The following is a 22,200-nucleotide window of genomic DNA, read 5'->3' on the forward strand; positions in this document are numbered from 1 at the left end:
GAACCTCTCCATTTGGCTCCCCGAACCCCGCACCCGCCACTAGACCTCATCATTTAACCCCCTGACCACCAGAAACGCTCCTCCCATTTTGGTTCCCTGAATCTAAACCTCATCAAAGTCACCTACATTAAGCCCATTTGAAATTGTGTAGGTTTATAATCAGGGTTATAACCTTTTAAAAATGGCAGGTTGTTAAATTGATATCTGATGTGATGATATAATGAAGACAATGTCAAAATATTATGAAGAAAATATCAAATAACGTAAACCAAACACCAGGGCAGCGAAGCACGACGCCCAGAACCGGGTGGCGGGGCGTGCGGGGAAGAATGCTACACGGTTTTCTCCCCACTTACAACCGCAGCCACACCTTCCCTCCCCCAGACCAGTTTCAGCTGGATTCCTTCGGGCGGACTCTCCGAGCTCTCCAGCCAGACGGTCCCACCTCCAGGTTCCTGGCCAATCCCCTTTCCCGCTCCGGCTCGGCGGGGTGGGAGGGAGCCGCGGCGGGATTAGATTGGCTGGGAGGGTGGAGCGGAGAAGGGGCGTGGCGGCCAGTGCGTCCAGAAGGGCGCCGCGATAAGGAGAACTCGGCGCAGGCGTAGCCGGGCCCCTACAAACAAACAAACGGCCTGACAGCCTCCCGCCGAAGCTCGGGCACCCCGGGCTTCCTTCCATCTCCTCCTACCTCTCCCCGCCCCCGGTCACGTCGCGGCACGTCTCCGCCTCCCCCGGGGTTCAGGGCCGGGCACGCTCCCCCTCCCCAACTGCCTCCCGCATTTAACCCCTCCCCAGCCGGAGCGAAGCTGGAGGTAGCGGTGGTGGCGGCGGCTGGGGCTCCGGGGACAAGCGCACGCCCCGGCTGGGCTCCCGCCGTGGGGGGAGGGGACGCCAACGGCTCCCCAGCTCCCGGCGAGCGGACAGACAATGACTTGCTACCGAGGCTTCCTACTGTGCAGCTGCCGTTGCGTGGTGGGGAGCCGGGCGGCCGCAACGGCGCAGCGCTGTCCGTTGAGGGGGGTTCCGGTGGAGAGCGCTGCGCCCCGGCTCGGGAGCGTTGGAAGTGGGGGCCGGCGGCAGCTGGGGCACGGGCGTCACGGCCAAGCCCGCGAGCTGGAGGGCGGCAGTAGTGGCAGCGGGGGCTACCCTGCAGGCGGGTTCCGCCCGGCCCGGGTCGTGGTCGTAGCCAAGACCACTCGCTACGAGTTCGAGCAGCAGCGGTACCGCTACGCGGAGCTCTCGGAGGATGACTTAAAGCAGCTGGTGAGCTCCTGGGCCTCCACGCCCCGCTCCTTCCCACCCCAGACCCGCCTGGACTCCGCGGCTGCCGGAGGAAAACCCGGGCCGCCTCACACCTCGGCCACCCATCAGCTCAGCCACCCATCCCGCTCTTCCTCCTCGTGCACGCTGCCTTTCGAGCCTCAGCGCTTATGGTGGAGAAAGGCTCGCTCATTCTGAGTGTGTGTTGGGAGAGGCGAAATATGTGGTCTTCTATGTTAGTGTTAGTCCTGTGATCTCCCCGGTGTCTGAGTAGATCGTAGGAGGCGTCTCCTAGGCGGAGACGCTAGGCATGCTTTGCGAACTTTGAAGTGTTGTTATTATTCAGCATTAATTATTCTGTTTTGCTTCAGGATGGTGAGCAGCAGAATTTCTCGAAAGGTGCATTCAAATTCCAACCTCAAAGAAGACTAGAGTTAGATCTCTATTCTTTTGCTCTATCCCGTGAAAATTGGCCCCTGGGACTCCTCACGTGGTAGCACAGTCGGTGTTGATTGTGTGAAGCAGACACACCCCCTTCTGCTGGTCTGTTTTCCAGTCCTGGCCAGGGAGAGTCCTTCATTTTTTTGTGTAAACGGGAACGTAAATGCCAGTTCCGGCCGTCTACTTTTAAGATACCTGTCTGTAGAGTTCTTTTTTTGTATTGCAAAAGGGGAAAAAAAGTGTTTCGAATATTAATACGTTCAAAGGAGAGGGCCAAAGTGCAGAAAAGTTAGATAACAAATAGAATTATGAGAGCTTCAAATATAAAAATAAAGTCTATTAAGAGATTGAACATTATCCTTCCCAACTCCCTCAAATCCCACATACATTAAGGAGCTTTTCTAGACCTCCCTTCTTTCTTAGATTACATTCTGAGATTACTTCCCATTTACTCTCTATTTGTCTTGCATGTTATTTCGACTATTAGAATCTCACTGGAGAACAGGGATAATGTTTTTTTCCTTTGTGCTCTCTTCACTTAGCATAGTGCCTGGCAACCTAGTAAACTACTAGATTATCTCTAGGTCATTATTGTTAAATGATACACACCAAATTTGTAGTTCTGTGGGGGTTTTTTTTGAGGGGAGAAGTTTTAAAAAATCTTTATGAAAGGTTATAGAAAGTTTTTGAAGTCACTTTTTGAAAGACATTTTTAGTGTTAAGCAGAGTATTTTATCAATTTATTTAAAATACTAGTCATAAAATACCTACTTATTTTTGGCAAAATTGTTTTCCTTGCCAACTTGGTTAAGACTGATGGAATTTTGTTTTGATAGCATCTAAAAATTTGCTTCATTATTCAGCCTCTTATATAGCTTTCCAAATTTTCATGCTTTTATTGTCACTTTATTTAGTGCTTTATGCCAGTAATATATTGTATTTTAGGGAAAGTATGATAAAGAATTGTGTTTCAATGATTGTTATGTTCCTCAAATATTAAAGATTGACACACATTTTCTCTTCCTCATCACTTAAAGGAAATAGTTGGTAGACAATATATCCTTTGAAGGCCATAGCAGAATTGGATTAATTTCCATATTTGTCTTGAAGAAAGCAAAGAGACCCCAAAGAAGTGATATTGGATATTAAGTTTACTTAGAGAGCTGGAACTGTTCTCCAGGGGCAACTAGCTCACCTCTCTCATTTTCCAGAGAATCAAACTAAAGCCCCTTGAGGTTAACTAAGACTTGCCGTAGGTCACATATTTTATGATTGTGGGGATTTCAAACCCTGTGTCCAAATCCAGTGTTCTGCCACTGTACCTGTGGCCTTGTTTTTGGACACGGGAGGATGTAGATGTGAAATATTTTCCAGAATTGTTAAACTGATTTTGTTGAAGTTGTCTCATCACATTCTTTCTGAATGATCCAAAGAAATCATTGCCAGTTTAGTAAACTGCATATGTTTAACTCTAGTTTTCTGGGTGAGAATCACCTGAACATCTAATAACACTTTAAAATTTAGAGAAACTATTTTCTTTAAAAATATGATTACATGGGGTAGTAGAGCACCAGCCCTGAGGTCAGGAGGACCTAAGTTCAAATGTGGCCTCAGACACTTAACACTTCTTGGCTGTGTGACCCCTGGGTAAGTCACTTAACCCCAATTGCCTCAGCACACACACACACACCCCTACCAGGTAATCTTTTTTTTTTTTTTTTTTTTTTTTTTTTGCTGAGGCAGTTGAGAATGAGTGACTTGCCCAGGGTCACACAGCCAGGAAGTGTTAAGTGTCTGAGATCAAATTTGAACTCAAGTCCTCCTGACCTCAGGGCTGGTGCTCTATCTACTGTACCACCTAGCTGCCCCTCCCTGGTAGGTACTTTTAAGGAGAAATTTATAGGAATAAGAACTGAAGAAACTGCTTTAATGGGCAAAATTTCTGTCAAAAAGATCTATAAGATTTGGGGCTACAAAATAAATTAACTTTCAGGTAGTCAGTTTTGGCTATTCATGTTAAATTACCAGCTTTTTGTACTAATGCTCAGTCTCCCATCTTATTTCATATAGGATACCTAATAAAATCAGTAGTACAGTTCAGTTGGTTTGGAATGATTCCTGGGTAGAGATCAGGACTGGGTAAAGTATATGTGTTGAATGGAAGAAAAATTAGATTATAATACTATAGAAGAAAATATAGATGGATTAAGGAGAAAGGCATTGGGGAAGAGTATTGGAGTGAATCCCAGCAGTTGGGTGGTTCTCTTGTCTTTTGTAGGTGGAGGGAATGGCCACGTAACTTTTGTCTAATTGTATTGCTGTTGGTATGTATATGCTGTTGGTACTTAAATAAATTTGAGAAGAGGCTGGTATAATACACACACACACTCACACACACACAATTTCTAAAAATTCCAATAGGGTGGAGGAGGAGAGAACTACTATTACATATTGTGAGATCCCTTCCAAGGTTTTTTGTGTTAATGTGAGATGGGGATAGCTTCCTGTAGTTTGTGTTTTGTTTTTTTTTTTCCTTATGGTCACTAGGATGATTTGTTTATTTTCTATGCTGATTAACTATTACTTTCCCACCTGGGTACTTGTGGTCACTGCAGAGCTTTCCTGAAAATCTCTATTACTCTTCTGTCTTTGAAGTAAAGCCTGGTTTAAGGATTTTTGCTATTAGGAACTAAATGGAAATGAAAATAAGAGGGTTAAAATAAACAAAAAGAGAAAATTAACAGATTTCTTAACCTAGTAATTATGGATTACTGTGAGCTAAGATTTTTATTCCTAGCAAAAACATAGAAGTTTTAGGTTGGATATAGTTACTCATTGTGTGACTGAACAAATGGCATAATTTCTTCTAGTCTTACTTTCTATCTGTAAAATGCCTGCCTTAAAATTATTGTGAGGAAAATGTTCTGTAAACAAAATGCTGTATAAATGTTAGATTATTAATATCTGTTGTACATTCATCTTTCTCCTTCCTCATAGCTATATATAGACCAGCCCTCTCCTCCACTCTTCCTTTTTTTTAAAAAATCACTGGGCAAATGAGCATGATTTTCCCTAGATCTCTATTGTTTAATTTTCAAAGGCCCCTTGAAATGGAAGAATATGTCAATTTAGAAGAATGTCAATTTAGATTGTAAAAATCTAATTTGATGTATTTGACTTTTTTGTATAGCCAAGTTGCCTTATTTTAATGTCTGCTATTTTTTCAGAATTATTATTGACTTGTTTTGTGAATATAGATCATTCAAGTAAAGGATGCAGTCATAGCTTAATGAAGCCCACACTATATTTGTTTATTTAAGAGTAGTTGATCATGAAAGTTCTCTTGATCTGTTTGAATTTAATGGGAAGTGAGCCTTTGTTTATATCAGTGGTTCTCAAAGTATAGTCTGGGGATCCCTAAGATTCTTTTCAGATGGTTCTCAAGGAGAAAACTGTTTTCGTAATAAAACTAAAATGTAATTTGCCTGTTGAAATAGTAACATGCCCTCTTGGCAGTTACACTCTTCCTTTTTCAAACTAAATATTTTTATGAAGTTTGATTTTCTTCATATACTTTAACCAGAGTTTTTTGTATTTTATCTGTTTATGGGTTCTTGTGAGTCCTTTTTTGCCTTCTGTATTTTTTGTTTAGCATGAAATAAAGCGGTCCTTTATCTGATATGCATTGTTACCTTGAATGTTGGTTCTTACTGGGGATCCTATTGACCACAATTGTGAAAAACTTGATTAGAGCATATTGAAAGAATTCTCATGGTAAGCAGTGTAGGAGCATAATGGACCAGTGAAAGTAATGTTTTTTTTTTTTTTTTTTTGGGGGGGGGGACTTTTGTAGATCAGTCTTCATCTGTTACATTGATTACATATATACATTGTTATGATTATAGGCATAATATAAGTAGAACTTTTGATTAAGGTACTTGGCAAGTATTTCTCACAATCAATCTTTTATGTTACACTTGATTTAAATTCTTTTGAAGCTGAAGAAAGTCTCATTTCAGAATTAGAATATTTGATTATGTATTCCTAAAATGAGTTTAGAGATTAAATGATTTAATAATTCCAGGGCAGCTAGGTGACGCAGTAGATAGAGCACCAGCCCTGAATTCAGAAGGACCCGAGTTCAAAAATGGTCTCACACACTTAACACTTCCTAGCTGTGTGACTCTGGGCAAGTCATTTAACCCCAGCCTCAGGAAAAAAAAAAGAGTAAATAAAAAAAAATTTAAAAAAATAAAATAATTTAGCAATTGTTTTATTAGTAGAGTGCTCCCATTCATTAGATATGCCATTTCCTTGGACAGTAACATGGAAACTTGGTGTTCTTTGGACCTAGGTTCAAAGCCCACTGTTTGTTGTCTTCTGTTCCTTAGTGCTACAGAATAGATATATTGTAGCTCCATTTCTGGAGCTTCTCATACTATTGTTCTCATCACTATATAATAAATGTATTTGTGTTTAGCTTCCATATAGACCCAGCCTGCCAGTAAGTAACATTGACTATTATTGTTGCATCTCTTATCAACATTCTTTCTAAATCTTGTGTGTCTTCTTGTCTTTTGGATTATTTAAGATATTGTTTTCATATTTCTCTAGATCTTGTATTTAATCCTAGTCCTTAGCATTGTGTTTTTAGTTAGTTAAATTTAAGACATTGCTCCCTCCTGCAGACATCTGTCTGCATTTTAATAGGTGATTTAAAACAATTTAAGTTTTTCTCAGTTTTTTTTTGTAAAAACAATTTTAACATTCTTTTTTTGAATGTTGAGTTCCAGATTCTCTCCCCTTCTTCCCTTCCTCATTCCTCCTGCCTATTGAGAAGGCAAGCTTTGACATAGGTTATAAACATGTGCAGTTTTGCAAAATGCATTTCCGTGTAATTCATGCTGTGAAAGAAAACACAGACCAAAAAGCCCCCCCAAGGAAAAAAAAAGTATTTTTTTTTAAAGTATTTTTGATCTGCATTCATGTTGTACCACTTCTTTCTCTGGAAATGGCTTTCATCTGTCATCATAAGTCCTTCAGAATTGTCTTGGATCATTGTATTGCTGAGAGTAGCTTACTTAGTGGATCATCATACAATATTGCTTTTACTGTGTGCAGTGTTCTCCTGGTTCTGCTCATTTTACTTTGCAGCAGTTCATGTAAGTCTTTCCAGATTTTTTTTTTTTTTTTTTTTTTTTTTTTTGAGAGCATTCTGTTTGGTATTTCTTTAGCACAGTAGTATTGCATCACAGTGTATACAACTATTGTTCAACCATTCCCCAATTGATGGAAATTCCTTTAATTTCCACTTCTTTGTAACATCAAAAGAATTGCTATAATTATTTTTGTACATATAGATCCTTTTTAAAAAAAATTATTTTTAATCTCTTTGGGATACAGATCTAATAGTGGATTGCTTGGTCAAAGGGTATACATGATTTTATAGCATAGTTCCAAAATTGCTCTCCAGAATGATTGGATCAGTATATACTTTCACTAACAGTATATCGATGTTTTAATTTTTCTATATTCCCTTCACCATTTGTCATTTTCCTTTTCTATCATATTAAACAATCTTATAGGTATGTGGTGGCAGATTAGAGTTGTTTTAATTTGCAGTTTTTCTAATTGATTAGTGATTAGAGCTTTCTTAGGCGTATAGATAACTGTTATTACTTTGAAAAGTGCCTGTTCATATCCTTTGACTATCAATTGAGGAATGATTTTTATTTCTATAAATGTGATTCCTTTATATATGTTATGCATGTATACATATAAGATCTTTATAAGAGAAACTTGCTATAATTTTTTTCATAGCAATAATTGCCAACTACATATTTACCTTTATCCTATTTTTCTCCTGTTTATCCTATTCTGTTTTTACTGTCTAAATCTCAAGTGTTTTTCTTCTGACTTTTACCTCCTCCAAACTGCCCTTCCTTCTATCAGGTCCCCTCCCTCCTTTCTCTAGTACTCTTTCCCTTCTCTTTTTCATTACAATAAATTTCCACAATAGGTGATTCTTGAAGGCCAACATAACCTCTAGAATGTAAAGGATTGACTGTTTAATGCCAACAGTCAGTAAAGAGAAGGTTGGTGATGAAGTTTGGGAGCCTTTTTAATTATGTCATACAATTAAGCTTCAAAATAAGTGTTGCTTTCCTACTAAAAATTAAAGGAAAGTAGTTGGTAAATACCACATTTCTTTTCATTGGGAAAATGAAATACTTTTGAGAAATGTTTTTATGAACAATTTCTTTGTTTTTGTTTCTCCTTTTTCGAATTCACCCAACAAACTTAGCAGCTTTAATGCCAACTAAGTTACCTCTTCCCAGTCCTAATAGTAAGCGTTCTTGGTCTCTTGGTTTCTTATTTTGTTGGCCTTTCCTGATTTATCTAATGGACTCAAGTCCTTTCCTTTCTTGTGGAATTTCTGCATTGTTTGAATACTATGGCAGTCAAGAGTGATGCTTGTTGAATTTCATTAGCATGTAAAGAAGAAGTACAGATTTTCGCATTTAAATTGATAATGAAGAAAAAAAATTCATTTTGGTACATTACCCATTGCAATATTTATTTTCTTCCTTCCTTTCCAAGTAGGTCCAATTGAAAAGAATGACAACTGGAAAATAAAATAGATATCTTTTTTTAGAATTTAGTACACTGAGCTTGTTCATTCTAGCTGAGTACCTTGTGACTTAGATTAAACTAAATACTATGTAAAAGATCCATTAACTTTTTTGTTACTAAAAAAAGTACCACTTATTGCATCATTTAGTAATTTATTAAAATTAAAATGAGCATCTAATTATCTAACATCTACTCAGGCAGTAGTTTAGTCATGACTGACCATTGTTGTTATCCATAAAATATATGAGTTCTCTTTATGTTCTGGGAACTAAGTACTTGTCATTTTATGTTCTCAGGATATCTATTTACTGCTTTCATAATACTTACAAAGACATTAATGTTCAATTCTGCATGTTACTATTTGAGTAATAAAACAGATAATGTTTTCTTGGAAGAACAAAAGATAGTTTGTTAAAGGAAATCAGATTTTAGAGTATTTTGGATGTTACTTCTTTGATAATATGTAATTTTTTTGGTTACTTGATTCTATAACTGCAAAAAAAATCTGCAAATATGAAGGTCATGTCAGACCTTCATTATTTAAAATTTTAGTTATTTTCAAAATATTAGTTCAGCTAAGTTTTTAATACTCTTGAAAAATATATTTTCTTAGCCAATTGTTTTTGGTTTTGAAATCTATTTGAACAGCTGAAATTAAGTAATTTAAGATCTTATAAAACTTTCAGAAAATTTTTTTTTCTTTTAAAAAATCAAGAATATAGTTTAAGAATCTTATCTTACAATATCTTGTTTAAAGTATTTTCAGATAATAGACCTTAGTCAAGAATCATTTAAAGAGAAAACAAGTGGTTAACTTAAGACCTTGCATATTTTCAAATAATCTTGTGAAAATCACTCACTTTAAACTGGAAGAAAATTTGGTTGGGAAATGAGAATTTTTGAAATAATTATTGTGTGAATTAACTTTCTCTATTTTGAGGTGATGTAAAAATACAATAAGTTTATGTTAATAGCAGATCTTATTATCCCTGTCTTATTTCCCTATTGATTTTATAATTCAAATATTTGACTTGTTTTTATACTTTGGTTCTCACTTTTCAGTCTCATAATAGTATCTATATCCATGGTGTAACTTACTTTTATGGACAATTCAGCTATGCTATCTGAAACATAATAAACAAGAAAAAAGAAATCAGTAAAGAAGGCTTTATAATAGAGATGTTAAGGTTCATGCTTTTAAAGCTTATATATTTTCTTCCTAGGGGAACCAGTCAATCTCTCATTCTATTTGTTTACTTTTAATTTATGCACAACTCTTAAATAAAAGTTTGATGGTGTAGGTTATGAATCCAGGGCAGATAAGAAGCTAGAAATTAGGTGAGTTGGAGCAATTAGAGTTGCTATTAGGAAATTGAGATTTTTAAAAAATATGTGAATATACATACATACATGTATGTACATATACATCTATGTAGTGTTTACATAAATAAAAACAAGAATTGATGGCTTCTAGTCTGATCACAAAGTAAATATGAGAACTTTAAAAAAGTTCTCAGTGCCACTGTGATAGCATAGCATAATTGAGGTTGATGATTCTTCAAAATGGCCCTTTGAGGTAGGTAGATAGTATAATTAACGCCATTTTCCAGATGAAGAAACAGAAGCTGAAATTTAATTAGAGAAGTCTGTGTCATTTGTTCACGGTTACAGACTCTCTGCTAACTCAGAGTTTAAAAATCAATGTTAAATTATATTTAGTATAAGCCTCGCCAGAAAGAGAAAGAGTTAAAAATCAAATAAAATTTTTTTAAAAGTGCATTTGTGCTTAGAGAGGTAGTCTCGTTTTAGTTATTCAGAACATTTTGTTCTATATCACACTTTATTGTCAAGGGTTCTGGACAACCCAAAGTTTTGATAGGGTAATAGATAGCTAGGTCTTATTTTTTGCCTACATTGAATATACATTATGCTATTCCTAGATCATATATTACTTTCATTTTTTGACATATGTCCTCAACATTTTTTTCATAATAACCGAAAAAGTACAATAGCTTCTCTGACTTTCTCCTTCCTCCACTTATATATATAATAAAAGGTGGAGACTCAAGGTGACTTTTTGGAAGTCCTGTAGTTAGTTATTTAATGATATATTCACCTTTAGCCTATTTCTTTACTTATATAAGTAATAAGTACATTTTATCATAAACCTAATGGTCAAATGGTGGGAGCTCAATATGTATTCATATAAATTTACTAATAATTGATTTTATGAATATTCTTATATTTTCTATTGCTTGTTCATTTAGTATTCATTGCCCCAAATATTACTCGGTTTAATTCTACCAGTAATTCTCTGATTTTAAAAAAATTTATATTCGTACTGGGATTCGTAGTGATCAAGGGAGCATCACGATACAAAGTTTATTATCTGTGCTAAGGAAGGCATTAACTTGGATAGTGTAAGGTGGTAGTTTGCTGTCATCTATCTTAGTTATCTTCTTTAGTGTCTGCATCTTCATTGTTGCTCTTCCTTTGAAAAATTTTAATCCAGCCTTTATAAAATACAATGCCTGGGACATAGTAAGCCCTTAGTAAATGTTGGTTGATCCATTAAAGGTGAAAGTTTAGCAGGTTTAGGTCACAGTTAATTCACAATTCTACAATTAGGCATATATGGTAACAGTTTTTGCAGAAATTTCTACCATATAGACTAGGTTGTCTTTCATACTAGATGATTTTTTAATTTTTCTTTGGTAAAATAAGAAGTGATTTCTCGGTCACAAGATTCAACTTACATTTTTCTCTATATTCTTGGTGATAGTAAAGAATTTCAGCATTGGAAAGAACTTTAGGGTTCATTAGCAAATCCATTCTTGAAGTGTATCCAGTTACAGGCAAAATATCAATCTGATCTAAAACTAAACACTATGTTGGATATGGGATATATTGGGGGAAAAAAGCATTTAGATTTGGAGTCAAAAGTGACTGACTGAAATATTACTTCATATAATTACTAGTTGAATAGCTAAAGTAAATTTGTTAATCTCCCTAAATTTCAGTTTCTTTATCTTTGAGGTAGACATTCTTCCCAGGTTCTTATAAGGCTTTAATGAGGTAGTATATGTAATATGCCTTATAAAATTTAAAAGCACTATATAAATGTCAAGTAATACCTGTTCATTATTCATTTTTGTGACTCATCTGATGAGTCATGGCCTGTATACTTCTAAAAAAAGCATTTGTTTCTTCCTGAAAAATCTGCCTTTATTTGCAAGACAGTGTTAAAGACATTTAATTCTGATAACTTTAAAAAACTTGATGACATTAATCAAATGACTGGGAAAAAGTGATGTTTTGTTATTAAGCAAATTGTGACAGGGATTTGAAAGCAGGAAATAGGATTGGGGAATATTTGAAAATTCAGAAGATGCTTATGGTATGATTGATGCATGGTAAAAGTTGTCTTTCAAACTTTAGGTTTTAGGGATAGCTATAAATTTGAAACAAAATAATGCATTTGACCTTGATTCCTCTGCTGTTTGATTTTCTTGTCCAACTATGGTGAAGTCTTTTTAACTTATCAGTATTCATTTCCTTATGAAAAAAATCAAGGGATTGAATGAAGTGCCATTTAGCTTTATTCTTTGAATCTATCCTCAGAACTAACACCATTTTGAATCTTAAATCTTTAATAACCTTTAATAATCTTTAATAACCTGAAAAATGGTTTGAATAATTAATAGTGGTATAGTATAAAGTATTATAAAATATAAATAATATCACCTGCCGTATAGCAGGTACATTTTACTCTATCATTTTTTTAAAGTTTAAAAAATAGAAGTCAGACTGTTCCTGGATTAATAGAAAATGGGACAAAGCTTTTGAAATAAATGTTTTTATGTCCTATTTAATTGAGGTAGAACCAATCATATGTTTTGATTTAAATTGTTTCTAGGTTCATAAATTATGTTTGTGGCTTAGTAAAGTAAGAAATATATACACAAATGAGAAATCAAGACACGAAACAAAGACATTTAAATATTGCTTGAGAAATTTATCTTTGACCTTCAGTTAAATCAGTTTAATGTACTTTTCATAATATGCACTTGTTAGTGACTTCAGGAACCTAAATGACAACAACAGAGATTGGGGGAGCGGGAGGGAGAAGTAAGCAAGAGAATAGACAAAGTACTTTTAGAGTTTAGGTAGCCATGTTTATCTTAGTTATCAAATTTTGTTGTTGCTGTTGTTCAGAGTTGTAGGTGGAAATAAATGTCAGCTTTTTATTAAAAGCAAATTAATATATTAAATCTAGTTTTACAGGTAGTCATAAATTCTAGTCTCACTGTCCCTCAGATGAATTTGGCTTTATTCCTATTAATAAAAAATTCACTATTGTACCTAGATTGGTTTTTAGATATTTTTTTCAATTACTAAAATGGGTAATTTTTTTTTTTTTTCCTATAGCTTGCACTAAAAGGATCCAGCTACAATGGATTACTTGAGCGGCATCATATTCATACCAGGAATGTGGAGCATATTCTGGATAGTTTACGGTAAGACTTCTAAAAAACTAGAATAACCTTTTGGCTCATAGAATTCCAAACTTTGGGCTATTAAGTTGCCACACTTGGGGCTCAGGAAAGTTAAGGGGCATATCTGTCACCCAGGTAGTGAAGAGGTAGAATTTGAATTCGAGTATTCTGATTTTAAATCTAGTTTAGTATTCCTTTCACTACATAATGCTAAGCCTAGTTCAGTTAGAAATCAGGGGAGTTATAATACAGGTGGCAATTGGAAATTAAAAGACTAGATCTGTGAACTTTGGAAAAAAATTAGTATCATTAATGATGTCTTTCATAAATATTAAAAAGTAATAGTTTAAATTTTTTCCTTTTAAGTAATCTATAAACTACAAAGGAAGAAGATTCCTTAAAAAAATTTTATAAATAACCATACCATTTTGATCGTATAATATTCTAAGTAATCTATTGGATGTGAATGTAACTGGTGAAAAAAATCACAGGAAATTTAGAATTTAGCAATATGTCTAAATGAGGTTGCATTTTGTTTGAAACAGCAGCATAATAGCATTACATAATGAAATTTAGGAATTTCTGTTCGTTTTACTCTTTCTTCTTTTACTTGTATGCCTTTTATTGATTTCCCTTTAATACTTCAGTCAGATTGATCAGAATTAAAATGAAATCAAGCTATTTAATTTTGGCATTTTATAAGTTTGTGTTTTTTGTTGTTGAAGGAAGTTGACCTAATCTCTTAGTTAATATTAATAGTTAAAAGATGATTTTTCAGTCTTATTAATTTGTGTTTTTTCTGGACAATATGATATATGAAATACAAAATAATTGTACCAAGATTTTGTTTCTTACATTCAACTTTCTAATACCTCTTAGGAATGAAGGAATTGAGGTTCGTTTAGTGAAGAGGAGAGAATATGATGAAGAGACTGTTCGATGGGCAGATGCTATTATAGCTGCTGGAGGTAATCTTATAGGATAATAAGCAAGGTGGGGGACATAGAAACATTTATTTTGCTAAATATATTTTAAAATATACCATATCCTTGTATAATAGAGTTCTCAGGACTGGATAAGATCATTATGATTTCTCAATAATTGAAAGCCAAAACTTTGATGCCTTATGGAGAATTTTGCATTTTTATTATGTTGGTATGTGTTCATTCAAAAAAGTGAAAGTATTTCATATACAGTTCTAGTCAAATGGATTGCTAGAGGTAATTAGGATTTATATTAGCTTTTTCCTTTAAAAACAAACTTCAGATGTAAAAATAATTTGTTTTGTAAAATTAATTTGGAAAAATTGCATAACTTTCCTCTTTCCCACTCAAAAAAGAACAAAGACAAAAAGGGCACATGTGTATCCAACTCTACTCCATTCTTTATTTAGCTGCCAAAGTAACCTTCTCAAAGCCCAATTCTGATTGTGTCACTATAACCCTCCCTCAAATTCAGTGGTTTTCTGTTATTTCCAGGATTTTTTCTGGCTTTTACAGCTCATTACAACTTGGTTCCTACTTTCCTTTCTAATCTTCTCATATTTTAGTTCCTCCCATGTACTCTGTGATCCAGTAATGCTGACTTCTCTATTGTCTCTGGTACAAGGTAGTACCTTTTGCTAAATGATACAAAGGATAGAGTGCTGTACCTTAAATCAGAAAGACCTGAGTTTCTTATTCAGCTTCAGACATTTACTAGATGTGTGATTGATACTGGGCAATTTACTCAGCATCTCTTTGCCTCGGTTTCCATGTTTTTAAAATGGAGATAATAATAGCACCTACCTTCCAAAGTTGTTGTGAGGACAAAATGAGAAACTTTAAAATGATAACAGGTTGGAAGATAAGGAGATAAAACATATGTTGGGGAGGAATGGGTAAGGGATACAAAAGAGAAAATAGACTCTATTTTAGACATCAACAAATGGTTATAACACATAGGTAAGATTAATTTTTGCTTATCATGTTTCCAGGTGATGGCACAATGCTATTGGCAGCCAGTAAGGTCTTGGACAGGTTTAAACCAGTTATTGGAGTAAACACTGATCCAGAACGGTAAGGAAAAATGTAGGAAAATCAATTCCTTTTAAAAATGAATGAAAATTGCTACATAAGAAAATGATGTATTCACACACATGATGTGTTCATGATGTGATCATGATGATTCACACACATATATTATCGATACCCTTTGATAATTCTCATATATGAGAAGGTCTTTTATCACCTGTTCCAAACTAGTATATTGGTAAGTTGGCTTGTGGCTGGGATCCAAAATCATTTGAATTGTCTGTTGTCTGTGAGTTGTGGCTCTTGCACAGACTTGGGCATTCCCTCTGATGTAGTTCCCTTTCATTTGGCTAGTTCAGAGTAATAATCAACTCATCCATGGGAAGAAGGTTTATTTCTAGTTGGGTTGAGTAGTAGAGAATCATCCCTGAGGAAAGAGTTTCCACAGTAGAAATCTTTTTTGGATTTTGGATTACTTTGGAGAGTGAGAGCTAGTAATTACTTTAGAGAGTAGTCTTTGAATTAGCTGAGTATTAGAGAATTCTGTTGTGGTGAATTTGCTGATTCCTTTCTCCTTGACAAGAAGCCTTTTGACTCAGAGAAAACAGTACCATGACCTCAACCAGACAGGCTATGTTTTTTTTGTATGAGTATACTATAAATCCAGTTTCTTTGGAAATTTGATCTGCTTATTAAGCAGGTAATTTGAGTGCTTGTTCTTATATCTGGAGGTATTTTACATTTGTGTTTATATTTACATTAAAATGATTCTTGAAGTGATTTTTTTAAATGGTAATTTTCCCCATAAATTTATGAAAATCTCAATCAGAAAACTATTACTAATTTGTGTAAACTCAGGAGATATCGGGAAGTGGTGTACCATAGCAAGATGATATCCCTTTTATACTGGTTTTACCCATGGAAAATTCAGAAGGGTCCTTAAGAGGTTATACGTTTGGGGACAGCTAGGTGGCGCAGTGGATAGCACCAGTCCTGAATTCAGGAGTTCAAATGTAGTCTCAGACACTTAACACTTCTAGCTGTGTGACCCAGGGCAAGTCACTTAACCCTTGCCTCAGAAAAGGAAAAAGAAAAAAAAAAAGAGGTTATAAGTTTTATCTCCTTTCAGGGAGAAAGGTATCTAAACTATTGTTCTCTTAAGCTATTTGCTATACTTAATCTTTCTTAGAAACAAATTGTGGTGTCTCATACTCTTCAAAATTTCAGCTTTAATTCTTTTTGCTATAATTTAGTTCCATTTCTGAATATTCAGTGGACTCACTTGGGTGTATATAAGTTACTTGGCAACAAATAAAACACAGTAGAATGGGGTAAAGAATAAAGAAAAAATACAAGTGGGAACTAACACTCATAGTTCATTTTAGTGAAACCAAATGATCATGTAGGAAAGATGCATATTTATGTATATATGTTCAAGATATTTTGGGAAAGCACTTTATACATGTAAAGTATCATGTGTGTAAAATTAGTCCAGTGCTATGTAAATAAATATTTAAATGAGTTGTTATGGTTGTTACTTAATTACTTATTTAACAAAAACCTCATTGATTATTACTCTTAATGAAAGGATGCCTGACTCTTGCAATGAGGTCAATATATAAAATCCATGATATTCAAACATCACTTACTTGATTTCTTGTTTGCCTTAAAACATAACTGACTTTTGAATTCAAATGCAGACATAGGTTATCTGATGTAGGTCTGCCAAGTCTAATTAATGTAACAATTCATTCACTGAATATTCCTTTTTTTTCCTGCTTCCTGCCTGAGGACAGAGCCACAGGTTCCATCCTATTTTCAGCCTGCTAAAAGGTTCTGCAAAAGCCTTCTTGACTGGTCACTTCCCCATTGAGTGTAGGGCTCTACATCTGGTAAATCTGGTAGAAAGCAGAAGTAGAGATAAGCTAAAAACTGTATTATTCTGACTGAGAAGTAAGAGTCCTAGGGCCTTCCAACTCAGACAAGGGCTTTAGCCAATGGCAATGTAACAGCATAGACTAGTGATGAGCCTAGAGCTACATTGCTGTTATCAGAGGGTAAAATTGCCGAAGAATAAATACTGGGGCGTGCAACTGTACTGTAAGGATTGTGGAACACAGATGATATGACAGTTCTTTTGTTCTGACCACAGCAGAATCCAGGTTTGGCCTATAGACTGAGGCTTGAATCCTAAAGTTGAGTAGTAAGCAGGGCAGGAAGCCAGGAGTCGGGGTGAGCCTGCAGCTCTGAAATTTCAGAGTTTTCCAACTAGTTGACTAAGCCTAAGACCAGCAGCTGTCTATTCATTTAGAGATGAGAAATATGCAGAGCTCAGAATGGAAGGCAGTAATGAGATTGTGCCTTAGTTCAGACTGTTTAGGGAATGCTGAGAGTTTGCAGGCTTGAGTCAGTCCTGAGATCCTTGAACAAGACAGCATTCATTTTTGGGGAGAAAGTAGTAGTACCTCATATAAAATAGATCAGGAACAAACAAGGTCCCGACGTTCCCTTCAGAAGTACATAGTCTTGTCCTAACATAAAGTCTCAATTCTGAAAATAAGATTGAAAGTTCCAAAAGAGTAAAAACAAAATCCCTGATGAAAAAGACTACATAAAAAACACACTGATTAAAGAGTACACAAAAGACTATGTCAGGACTACACAATACACAAATCCTTTTTTTTTTCTTATTAATTTTATAATTACAATTTTTTTTGACAGTACATATGCATGCGTAAGTTTTTTTTTTTTTTTTTTTTTTTTTTTTTTACAACATTATCCCTTGTATTCACTTTTCCAGATTTTCCCCTCCCTCCCTCTACTCCCTCCCCTAGATGGCAGGCAATTCCATACATAATAAATGTGTTACAGTATATCCTAGATATGATATATGTGTGTAAAACCAAATTTCTTGTTGCACGGTAAGAATTGGATTCCGAAGGTGTAAGTAACCTGGGTAGAGAGACAATAGTGCAAACATTTTACACTCATTTCCCAATGTTCCTTCTCTGGGTGTAGTTGTAATACACAAATCCTAAAGCAAAAATTAACTCTTTAGCATCCACAAAAAAATCCTCAAGGGAAAATGCAGTTTGGCACCAGAGTCAACTAGAATTTCTGGAAGAAATGAAGGAAGAATTTTAAAATGATATTACAAATTAAGTGAGAGGTCTAGAGGAAAAGATTGTAAGAAAATGAGTTTTTGAGGAAAGACTTGGGAGAATTAATAGTTTTTTTTTGTATAAGGGTCAAAACCTTACTCAAGTAATAGATTCCCTGAAAAATTAGAATAAATAAGTTATTAGTTCAGTGAGACAAGAAGAAATATTAAAGTCAAAAAACCGTAAAACAAAATAGAAGAAAGTATAAAGTATTTCATATTAAAAATAACTAACAGATTGAGAAGGAAAAAAAAACCAACTTTGAATCATTGGAATATCTGATAGCCATGATAAAGATATATAATTCAAGAAATCATAAATAAATAGTATTTAACTTTATTAGAAATAGAATGCAATGAAAAAATAGAACAAATCCATCAGTCACATCATGCAAGAAACCCCAAAATGAGAACACCTAGGAATATCAGTCAGAATCCAGCGGTTCTAGATCAAAGAAAACTACAGCAAATAGCCAGAAGGAAAATATTTGTATGCTGAGTAGCAATAATCAGAAGGAAAATATTTGTATGCTGAGTAGCAATAATCAGCTTCACACAGGGTTTTGCTGGATATCATCCTTAAGAGGAAGAGAGTTTGGAACACTATATCCCAAAAGACTCCAAAAATATGAATAATCCTACAAAGAAAAAAATGCATCTGTAATGATCTTTAATTATTGAGAGTATCAGAGCAGAGTAGAAATTTTGAAATGTTAAAAGAGTTAAGAAAAACATAGGTAAAGATGCTTTATTAATTAGGAATGTACTAAGATGAAATATTTATATTCTAATTGCTGAGAGAGAAAAAAGATTCCTGGTGTCATCAGTGATCATAGAGAGAATTCAATAAGAGAAGAAAAGTTTATTTGCTATAACCATGTTGGATTTATACCTTGTACACAGAGTTGATTTAATATTAGGAACACTCTAAACATAATAGATCATATTACTAAGTCCAATTGAAAAAACAAATGATTACATCATCAGGTGTTGAAAAAATCTGATTGTTGATTATTGTCCTTCATGCTTAGAAAGGACCACAATGACATCACTATTTTGAGGAAGATACAGTAAGTGTATCTTATTGTGGTTGATCAGACCAATATGATCTCACAAGTCTATCATAGGTTGGACACAAATAGTCGATATGAACATTTGTAGTGGAGAGGTCTCCTAAATTTATATGCTTCATGTTTGTTTTGTACTACTGCAATTCTGCTTTGTTCATAAAGCATAGTGCTGCCTTTGTGGTACATCATGCTGGATGTTCATGTATTTCCCATGTGTCACAATTGATTCCAAATTTTTCAGAGAGGAAAAGGAAGAAAGAAAAGAGAGAGAAGAATGCAGTAGAGGAAGAAGATAGAACTTCTCTCACATAATTGGGGTTTATACATACATACATACATACATACATACATATATATATACACACATATATACATATGTAAATATATACACACATATACATATGTAAATATATATACACACATATATACACACACACATACATATATATATACACACACACATACATATATATATATATATATAGGAGAATTGAGGAAGCTGTTATCACTTGAACCTAACTTCCCTCCAAAACAGTTTAAAGAGGGTGAAACATACACATGTAAAACACAAAGACACAGAAAAATTAATGTAAAAATACATTAGATAAGAGGTAGAATAGAGAAAGAAAAGAATTAGTCATGAAGGAGAGCTTAGAAGGAAAGAGAGTAGAATCTTTGAGATCTGGAGAATAGAAGAGAAACAAGGGGAAGCTGATTGTATTAAGCATAGATAACTAGTGTTTTTCAAATATTTTATTATCACTTATTTTCCTATATAAAATGAATAGGTGTCAAAGAGGTGAAATTTATAAGAATATGATAAGAATAAGATATACACAATTAACTGCATTAACTGTGAATGCAGTAAAATCACAAAAATGCAAGAAACCAGAATGTATTAGAAAGCAGAATTCAACAGTGTGCTGTTTACAGGAAATGTAGTGAATCACAAGTTCACAATGAGGAGATGGGACAAAATTCATTTTGTTTTAGCTATACTTAAAAGTAGAGATAGTGATCACAGTCTTTGAGGCAGGAGCAAAAATAGACAAGATTTAAAGGGAGTAATCAAATTACATTATGCTTAAATACATTAATGAATTAATATCAGGATATAATACCTATCATGGCATAGCATCTAAATATTTAAAAGAAAAAGTTTGAGTTACTTAGAGAATTATATAATAAAATTATAATAGTTACAGATTTTGGCATATACTTCGTTATGACCTAGATAAATCTAGAAGAAACAAAAAAGAAGCCAAGGACCTTAAAAGAAAAAAAAAGATCTGATCTCTGCTGATAACTGAACAAGAATGGAACAGTTTGTATGTGTGTTTCTTCAAATGATATTTTTACAAAAGATGACATTAGAACATCAGAACCTCGCAAACAAGTACAGAAAAACAAATCTCTTACTGATCACAGTACATTGAAAATTATGATGGATAAAGGGATATTGAAGAAAGGATTAAAACTTATTTAAAGACCAAATAATCTTAAGGGATTTTTGGTCAAAGAAAATCACAGAAATATCAGGTAAGGTCCTCAAAGCAAAAGAAAATAAGACAAAATATATCCTTTGGGGAAAGAGAGGGAGGGGGAAAGTATGCAACCAAAGTAGTCTTTAGGGGAAATTTTATATTTCAAAACACTTTGATCAATAAAAGAGAGATCAAGGAAGAAGGCCTGCAATTTTTTTTTTAAATCCCTAGAAAACCGAGAAACCCAAAAGCTCTAATTAAACACCAAGATAGAAATTCTGAAAGTCAAAGATAGGAAAACCAAATAGCCAGTATTAAAAATGGAAAGTAAAATTGTAATAAATGAATAAGAAGAAAAGGAAAAAAAAGTTTTATTAGAAACTATTGGGATAGCGAGGTAATGCAGTTAAGTAGAGCATTGGCCCTGGAGTTTAGGAGGACCAGTTGAAGTTGTTCCAGAGGTTCCAGCATCACTGGAATTACTGTTGATCCCAAGGAAAGAATTGCTGGTGCCAGGCAGGTCATGGGGGTTGACAGTAGGCAGCTGGGGGTCCAGAGGTGGCCCTGAGACATGCTTAATTGTAGCTTTTTGGGGAGAGAGGAGGAAGAAAGGGGAAAACTATAAAAGTAAGTGCACAGCAAAGAACAAAAGAAAACATACAAAGAAGCAAAAAAAAAAAAAAAGGTTGAAAATGTATAATATTATCTAGGTTTTTTTGAAATTGATGCTGTCTCCTATTTTGGATCCTCATGTTCTATTGTACACATTGCAATTTTTTTTTTCTTTTTCTCTTTTGCATTTGTTTTAAATAAATTAACTTTAAAAAACCCAAACTACTTTGCCCAATTCTGTGCCAATAATACTATCAACTTAATGAAATGGATGAATATTTTAAAAAATTTAAAATATTTAGAATAACAGAACAAGGAAAATAGAACTTAAATAACACACTCTTAGAAAAAGAAAGCTATAAATGTATTCCTAAAAAAAAAAAAAAATTAAAATTAAAAGAAAAACCCAGCATCACAAGTGAATTCTGTCACACATTCAAAGGGTAATTAAATCTCATGTTCCATAATTTTTTTGCAAAAATAAGAAAAGGTATCGTAGCAGATTATTTCTGATAAAATATGATTTTTTTTGATAATTATAATAGGAAGAGACAACAGAAGAACAATAACCAGTATTGCTAATTGATTACTTAATTTTGAATAATTTGGAATTAAACATTAGTAAAGAGACTTCACTAACACATCAAAAAGTTTATTTACTATGATTGTGTTGATTTTATTCAAGATTGGTTTAGTGCAGGGGTTCTCAAACTATGGCCAGTGGGCCAGATGCAGCCCACTGAGGATGTTTATGTGGCCTGCTGGGTTGTGGCAAATGGGTTGAAGGGTGGAGACAGAGTGTTGAGTTTTTGTTTTTACTATAGTCTGGCCCTCCAACAATCTGAGGGACAGTGAACTGGCCCCCTATTTAAAAAGTTTGAGGACCACTGGTTTAGTGTTAGGAATACTATAATAGACCATATTAATAACAAAAATAGAAATTAAAGAATTGTATCAATAGAGATTGAAATTTTTTTTTTTGATAAGATACAACACATTATTAGAAACACCAAAAAATTTAAGTTAAGAATA

At 34.4% G+C, this 22,200-nt stretch overlaps 1 protein-coding gene across 8 annotated transcripts in view; it reads left to right on the forward strand.

Moving 5' to 3' along the window:
- The first annotated feature begins 725 nt into the window (after nucleotides 1-725).
- NADK2 (NAD kinase 2, mitochondrial) overlaps nucleotides 726-22,200 on the forward strand; it is a 57,302-nt gene continuing 35,827 nt past the window's right edge. For all 8 annotated transcript variants that reach the window (XR_012484807.1, XR_012484808.1, XM_074282647.1 and 5 more), the window contains exons 1-4: nucleotides 726-1,263; nucleotides 12,763-12,851; nucleotides 13,710-13,798; nucleotides 14,806-14,887. Coding sequence is in view for 6 of the 8 variants with exons in the window: in XM_074282647.1 (XP_074138748.1) it covers nucleotides 928-1,263; nucleotides 12,763-12,851; nucleotides 13,710-13,798; nucleotides 14,806-14,887 (596 nt within the window). In the remaining 2 variants the exon portion in view is untranslated. The remainder of the gene's footprint in view (nucleotides 1,264-12,762; nucleotides 12,852-13,709; nucleotides 13,799-14,805; nucleotides 14,888-22,200) is intronic.

This window comes from Sminthopsis crassicaudata, chromosome 1 (assembly GCF_048593235.1).
Source record: "Sminthopsis crassicaudata isolate SCR6 chromosome 1, ASM4859323v1, whole genome shotgun sequence".
Classification (NCBI taxonomy): Eukaryota; Metazoa; Chordata; class Mammalia; order Dasyuromorphia; family Dasyuridae; genus Sminthopsis; species Sminthopsis crassicaudata.